Raw genomic sequence first — 8,022 nt, 5'->3', positions numbered from 1 at the left:
TAGTAACTGCATGGCTTCGCTTTTCTGCCTGCCGGAAGAAACTTTTCACAACTTCGGGAAAAACCAAAACGATGCACAGGCCTTTCCTCCAGCGATTCCCTTTGTTGCCGGGGGAAAGGCGTTTCGGAACAGTTAGTCGCCCGAGGTAGCAGAGATATATTGCAGGTGACTAAATTGCTCCGTAATGGCCGTAATGTTTTGAGCGCTATGGCAGTAATACAGTGGCTTGCAAAAGTATTCGGCCCCCTTGAACTTTTCCACATTTTGTCACATTACAGCCACAAACATGAATCAATTTTATTGGAATTCCACGTGAAAGACCAATACAAAGTGGTGTACACGTGAGAAGTGGAACGAAAATCATACATGATTCCAAACATTTTTTACAAATAAATAACTGCAAAGTGGGGTGTGCGTAATTATTCAGCCCCCTGAGTCAATACTTTGTAGAACCACCTTTTGCTGCAATTCCAGCTGCCAGGCTTTTAGGGTATGTCTCTACCCGCTTTGCCCATCTACAGACTGAAATCCTTGCCCATTCTTCTTTGCAAAACAGCTCCAGCTCAGTCAGATTAGATGGACAGCGTTTGTGAACAGCAGTTTTCAGATCCTGCCACAGATTCTCCATTGGATTTAGATCTGGGCTGTGACTGGGCCATTCTAACACATGGATATGTTTTGTTTTAAACCATTCCATTGTTGCCCTGGCTTTATGTTTCGGGTCGTTGTCCTGCTGGAAGGGGAACCTCCGCCCCAGTCTCAAGTCTTTTGCAGACTCCAAGAGGTTTACTTCCAAGATTGCCCTGTATTTGGCTCCATCCATCTTCCCATCAACTCTGAGCAGCTTCCCTGTCCCTGCTGAAGAGAAGCACCCCCAGAGCATGATGCTGCCCCCCCCCATATGTGACAGTGGGGATGGTGGGTTCAGAGTGATGTGCAGTGTTAGTTTTCCGTTTAGCGTTTTGCATTTTGGCCAAAAAGTTCCATTTTGGTCTCATCTGACCAGAGCCCCTTCTCCCACATGTTTGCTGTCCCCCCCCCCCCCCCACATGGCTTGTGGCAAACTGCAAACGGGACTTCTTATGGTTTTCTGTTAACAATGGCTTTCTTCTTGCCACTCTTCCATAAAGGCCAACTTTGTGCAATGCAGGACTAATAGTTGTCCTATGGACAGATTCCCCCACCTGAGCTGTAGATCTCTGCAGCTCCCCCAGAGTCACCATGGGCCTCTTGGCTGCATTTCTGATCAGCGCTCTCCTTGTTGGGCCTGTGAGTTTAGGGGGACGACCTTGTCTTGGTAGGTTTACAGTTGTGCCATACTCCTTCCATTTCTAAATGATCGCTTGAACAGTGCTCCGTGGGATGTTCAAGGCTTTGGAAATCTTTTTGTAGCCTAAGCCTGCTTTAAATTTCTCAGTAACTTTATCCCTGACCTGCCTGGTGTGTTCTTTGGACTTCATGGTGTTGTTGCTCCCAATATTCTCTTAGACAACCTCTGAGGCCGTCACAGAGCAGCTGTATTTGTACTGACATTAGATTACACACAGGTGCACTCTATTTAGTCATTAGCACTCATCAGGCAATGTCTATGGGCAACTGACTGCACTCAGACCAAAGGGGGCTGAATAATTACGCACATACCACTTTGCAGTTATTTATTTGTAAAAAATGTTTGGAATCATGTATGATTTTCGTTCCACTTCTCACGTGTACACCACTTTGTATTGGTCTTTCACGTGAAATTCCAATAAAATGGATTCATGTTTGTGGCTGTAATGTGACAAAATGTGGAAAAGTTTAAGGGGGCCGAATACTTTTGCAAGCCACTGTATACTATAAGTCTTTCTGGCCTGGGGGGAGAGTGTGTGGTGTGCTGTGATCTGGGGGGGTTCTGCTTCTGCACTACTGTGACTGTTGTTCTGTGGGAGATTAGGTGTGCTTCGACTGAAGGGTGGGTGGGTGCTGTGACTGTTTGTTGGGGTGCTGCTGTGCGGGTGGGGTGGTTTTGGGCTGCTGTTTCTTGATAATAATCTGTAATTATTTGGGGTCAGGTTTGGGTGGGCTGCTGTGCTATGATGTTTTCATTTACATTTATTAATGTGTTGTAAGATTTCTTTAAGCCAGGGATCCCCAACCTTTTTTTTATCCGTGAGCCACACTCAAATATAAAAAGAGTTGGGGAGCAACACAAGCATAAAAATTTTTCCTGTAGGGGGAAAATAAGGGATGTTATTGGTAGCTCCTATGTGGACTGGCAGCCTACAGGAGGCTCTGTTTGGCAGTGCAGCTGTTTTTTATGCAACCAAAACTTGCCCCCAATCCAGGAATTCAAAAATGAGCACCTGCTTTGAGGCCCCTGGGGGCAACATTCAAGGGGTTGGGGAGCAACATGTTGCCCCTGAGCCACTGGTTGGGGATCACTGCTTTAAGCTATAAGATTTCATTATTAAAAACTGAACTGTAAAATGGTGAGAAATGTTTAATGGGGGGAGGCAGGCCCAGACTGGCAATCTGTGGGTTCCGGCAAATGCCAGAGGGGCTGCTGTAAGATGAGTTCTGCAGTGCTTGGTCTGTGTGCCTCTCACTCAGTACACAGCAGGGGGCGCTGTTCTGCTTCAAAAACTGCTACCTTCCTGGTGTTATATGTATGTATGTATATCTTTATTTATAAAGTGCTACTTATGTACGCAGCGCTGTACAGTAGAATACATTATTACAAACAGGGGGTTATTAAGATAATAATAGATAAATACAAAGTATAACAATAAATACAAGATTGCAAGTTGCAATAAGTTAAGAGTCAAAGACACCAGAGGATGTAGGTCCCTGCCCCGTAGACACAATCTAGATGGGTGTGTATAACTGTATATATCTGCCGGGTGTATATGTGTATAACTGTATATATCTGCCGGGTGTATATGTGTATAACTGTGTATATCTGCCCGGTGTATATGTGTATAACTGTGTATATCTGCCTGGTGTATATGTGTATAACTGTGTATATCTGCCTGGTGTATATGTGTATAACTGTGTATATCTGCCTGGTGTAGATGTGTATAACTGTGTATATCTGCCCGGTGTATATGTGTATAACTGTATATATCTGCCCAGTGTATATGTGTATATCTGCCCGGTGTATATGTGTATAACTGCCCGGTGTATAACTGTATATATCTGCCCAGTGTATATGTGTATATCTGCCCGGTGTATATGTGTATAACTGTGTATATCTGCCTGGTGTATATGTGTATAACTGTGTATATCTGCCTGGTGTATATGTGTATAACTGTGTATATCTGCCCGGTGTATATGTGTATAACTGTGTATATCTGCCCGGTGTATATGTGTATAACTGTGTATATCTGCCCGGTGTGTATGTGTATAACTGTGTATATGTGTATAACTGTGTATATCTGCCCGGTGTATATGTGTATAACGGTGTATATCTGCCCGGTGTATATGTGTATAACGGTGTATATCTGCCCGGTGTATATGTGTATAACTGTGTATATCTGCCCGGTGTATATGTGTATAACTGTGTATATCTGCCCGGTGTATATGTGTATAACTGTGTATATCTGCCCGGTGTATATGTGTATAACTGTGTATATCTGCCCGGTGTGTATGTGTATAACTGTGTATATCTGCCCGGTGTGTATGTGTATAACTGTGTATATCTGCCCGGTGTATATGTGTATAACTGTGTATATCTGCCCGGTGTGTATGTGTATAACTGTGTATATCTGCCCGGTGTGTATGTGTATAACTGTGTATATCTGCCCGGTGTATATGTGTATAACTGTGTATATCTGCCCGGTGTATATGTGTATAACTGTGTATATCTGCCCGGTGTGTATGTGTATAACTGTGTATATCTGCCCGGTGTATATGTGTATAACTGTTTATATGTGTATAACTGTGTATATCTGCCGGGTGTATATGTGTATAACTGTGTATATCTGCCCGGTGTATATGTGTATAACTGTTTATATGTGTATAACTGTGTATATCTGCCCGGTGTATATGTGTATAACTGTTTATATGTGTATAACTGTGTATATCTGCCCGGTGTGTAGCCATTGTTCTCACACGCTCTCCGTCTCCCCATTGGCTGCTTCACGTTTATTCTTGATGTTGTCTCTTCATTGTGGCTCGTAGCCTTTTGCCCACTATTTGCCCTTTTGCACCATTATGAGTGTAACATTTCCCATTATAGTTCTCTCTCCCCCCTCCTTTACCACTGGTTTCTCATACTCTCTTGTGTTCATTCTCACCTCCCTTCTACACGGTCCTCACACACTGAGTGAATCATCTGAGCTGCCCTGTCCCCCCCCCCCCCCCCCGTACCCCACCCAGTGTGGTTTGGTCTTTTTTTTATATTTTCACTTGTTTTTATGTATGTGGCAATATTGGTGGGCAACTCTATGTAAGTAAAAGTGAGTCTCTAATTGGACACCACTGTTTTAATGATGGATTTCAGTTTATTTGAATTAGGTGTTGGGCAGGGTTCCCAACTAGGGGCCGTTACTCTCTGTATAGTAGCACCCGGGGGGGGGTATTGCTTATTGGCTGCTCTGTGTGTAATTCTGTAGGTTCCATGTATAAACCTATTGTATTATACAGGTATTGTTGGCGCTTTATACCTGGTAATAACAATAATATCATTTGGGGCCCATATGGATGGAAGCTGTAGCTGGATTTATGTGGATCTAACCTTGATGTGAGCTGGGGGGGGGTCCTTCATTATTAGCCTTATTTTAATTCAGTGTTGACATATTATACATTGCTTTACAGATATCATTCATTAGTCATAAATAACATGGTGGGCTGCAGAGTTCAGACAAGTCTGATTGGCCAGTTCTGGGTGGGCTGCAACTTCCCCTCTTTCTAAAAATAATGCAGCCCCGCGTTTTCTCTTTAACTTTTTATGTTTAACCCCAAAACCCAAACTGTTGGTGCTGCTGTATGGGGATGAGTATATAGCACCCGGGCTTTAACGCCTGCTTGTACGACTTGTTTGTGAATGAGGGAAGGGATTTTGGTCGCTCCCATACAGTTATTTGTTCTGCCTGGGTTGTACTCCTGCCAGTCGCCATCTTGCCTACAAGTACTGCCTTTGTGGCCATATTGGTCCCCCTTCCCTGTAGGTTCTTCTTAAGTCAGTTACTAAGATGGACAGAGAGAGGAGCCTAAAAGTACAAGAAGGCCAAACAGTTGTCAGACTGATCCAGTTCCTGTGGTTCTGCTCTTGCTGGGCTGTAAGGGCAATATATACTAGCGCTCTGTCTATATGATCGGCATTAGCCTGCAGGGAGGGGAAATAAAGAGACAAATGGGGTCAGAGCATAAAAGAGAACAGGAAAAAGATGGAGGCTCAATAGGCCAAAGAATTAGTGGAACAGTAGGGAAAAGTGGAAAAGGAGAAAGGTATTGGGGCAAAACTATCTATATAAATAAAGGAATAGTGTGGGTATAATGGGGAGAGTTAATGTCTGGGGGGCAAATGGGGCTTAAGCTGCCCATACACACTCTGATATAATGTGTGTGGGCTCCAAATTATTGTCCCAATAATTCTCGTACCTTGGGGGTTGGTCATTTAGTCGGACAGGTTAGAAAATGTTGGTGGGATAAGGATACAATCTGCGCAGTATTGTGTATCTGCCGATACCCTTGGGGGCTACAGTGGGAGTCACTTTCCTACGATTGGTGCTGCCTACTATTTCATGTTCAGAACATCCTCCCATTGGTTATTTGTGAGGCTTTATCCTACAGTTTCAGGCTGAATGTGAGTTTCAGATCGTTGCATGTACGATCGATATCCGAACGTTTGGCGGAAGAAGACTAAAATCTGAACGTGTATGGCCGGCTTTAGGAGAGAATGTTCCATCAGGAGATTGTAGGGGAGGTCTCACAGGGCAGTGAAAGGAGGAAAGTAATCAGATGGAAAGGAAGCAATAGAAAAAAGAGCACAGAAGGAGAAATAGGACAAATGAAGACCACGGGCAAAATGTTAAAAGGGAAGAAATGGGAAATCAAGCAGTTAAGGGGAAAAAGTGGAGAAAAAAAGGATAAAATGAAAATGATACTGGGATGAGGTTTTAAAGGTTAGAGAATTACATGAGAAGGAAAAGGGTAGAAGAAGCAGAGGTAGGGAGGGGAAGAGACAGAATAGGTATTACTAATGAGAGTAAAAGGCGAAAGTAGGCTCAGGTTCCTTACCGTGCTTATATAAAGGGTGTTTATATATGGGAGAAAGTTGCATTGTCGGTGGGCATCCAGTATCTGCCCCAGTAAATATCTGCCCCAGTAATTATCTGCCCCTAGTAATTATCTGCCCCAGTAATTATCTGCCCCTAGTTAGTGGGGCTTGTATGTAAATATGTCCCTGTCTGTCTTTACTGTCTCTCTCTGCAGTTGTGTTGCTGCCTAATTGACATTAGTTATTACTCAGTTTGCCTTCTGCTTCTCCAGTCCATGATCTGTGATTTCTCAGCCTCCTATTTCTAATGTGTCCTTCTCAGGCTGGCTGCCATCTCTGCAGTGTGTCCGCCATGGCTCCAAAGCCGTCACCCGCCACAGAAAGGCTATGCACTTCGAGAGGCAAAAGATGGTGGCCCTGACAGAGTATATTGCACCCAAGCCCACTATGCCCGAGAGATGCGTGGCCCCTCAGCCCAAACCCAGCGAAATGGTTAAGGTAAAGTGCAATACCTGTCATTAAACTACAGTTAGATGCCACTTTTGAGCCGGCATCTGGGAAATGGAACATGAGCATAATAAACATTCAGATCATGAAACTCTAAGAGTGAAGACACACAGAGCCACTAGTAGCAGCTACTTGTCACAGCTACAGAAATAGACAATGCTGATCATTTACTGATAATTGTCTCTATGTGTGTTTTAGCAGAGGCAATTCTCAGTATTGTCTATGGCAGGGGATTTTCTGGCATTTAGTAGCTGCGACAAGTAGCTCCATGTGTCTTCACCCTATGGGTAAGAACCCACGGAGCAGTTGAGTGGCCTGTGATAGATCTCCGCTATCGCAGGCAACAAACTGTTCCGATAAGGCTTCCCACGGGCAACAATAGGAGTCACTGGTGGAAAGCCATTTGTGTCACTTTATTTGGGATTACTGAAGCGATGCAAAGGGAGATCTATCACGGGCGACTCAACTGCTCCGTGGGTTCTTACCCTAAGGCTCCTCCTCTGCCAGTATCAGTAGTCTCTCAATAACGCAAACCTCTCTGACTAGGACACCTGTGTGTGTTTCAGGAGAACCCCCTGGAGCAGCTTCTGTGCAGCCAGTTGCGCACTGTCCTACAGGATTGCAAAATGGTGGCCGTGTTTCAGCGCAGTGCAGCGGGGGCGGAGGACTTGTTACATTTGCGCCACAGACTCCTGAAACACGACATTCACATGAAGCATTTCCCCCTCCAGGTATTAAATACAGGAGATTATAAAGCGTAAGGAACTGGATCTGATTGGTCTCTCACTGGTTCTGTCTCACTTTCACTTTACAGGTTGTGAGGAAAACGTTAGCCGATTCCCATCTGAGCTCCATGTTGCCTCTGTTTATAGGCCACACGTTCCTAATAGTGAGCCATGAAGTGAAGGTGAAGCAAATGCTGCAGTGCGTCCGGAGCCTGCCCCAAGTCCAGCTTTTGGGTAAATGCCAAAATCCAACCCATCTAAGATGTTTTCGTTGGTAAGAAAAGAAAAACCATCTCTCATTTCTCCGTTTTTTTCCCCCCGCCCCAGGTGCCTGCGTTGAGAATAGACTTCTCAGTCGCCAGGGAGTGGTGAACTACTCGAGACTGCCCAGCTTAGAGGTTCTGCGGGGGCAGGTAGTGGCCGGACTGGCACTGATGGCATCCCTTACCCCTTCCCTGCTCACACAGCACTCAGTCAAGCTGGGCGCCCTGTTGGATCAGCACATAAAGCAGAAGAGCGCAGAGCAGCCCTGACAAGCCCCAATACGTTTGCGTGGAACCCCAATAAAATGAACTGTACATAAAGCAGCCG

The 8,022-nt window shown here is 44.8% G+C and overlaps 1 protein-coding gene across 1 annotated transcript in view; it reads left to right on the top strand.

Annotated features, from left to right (window-relative positions):
* mrpl10 (mitochondrial ribosomal protein L10) overlaps positions 1-8,018 on the top strand; it is a 10,593-nt gene extending 2,575 nt beyond the window's left edge. The window contains exons 2-5 of the mRNA XM_031894389.1: positions 6,522-6,697; positions 7,273-7,437; positions 7,521-7,665; positions 7,759-8,018. Of these exons, the coding sequence (XP_031750249.1) occupies positions 6,522-6,697; positions 7,273-7,437; positions 7,521-7,665; positions 7,759-7,964 (692 nt within the window). The 3' untranslated portion in view covers positions 7,965-8,018. The remainder of the gene's footprint in view (positions 1-6,521; positions 6,698-7,272; positions 7,438-7,520; positions 7,666-7,758) is intronic.
* Positions 8,019-8,022: the final 4 nt, after the last annotated feature.

Source organism: Xenopus tropicalis, chromosome 10 (genome assembly GCF_000004195.4).
Source record: "Xenopus tropicalis strain Nigerian chromosome 10, UCB_Xtro_10.0, whole genome shotgun sequence".
In the NCBI taxonomy this organism is placed as follows: Eukaryota; Metazoa; Chordata; class Amphibia; order Anura; family Pipidae; genus Xenopus; species Xenopus tropicalis.
The sequence above is the reverse complement of the archived record's forward strand: the minus strand, read 5'-3'. Positions and strand labels throughout refer to the sequence as shown.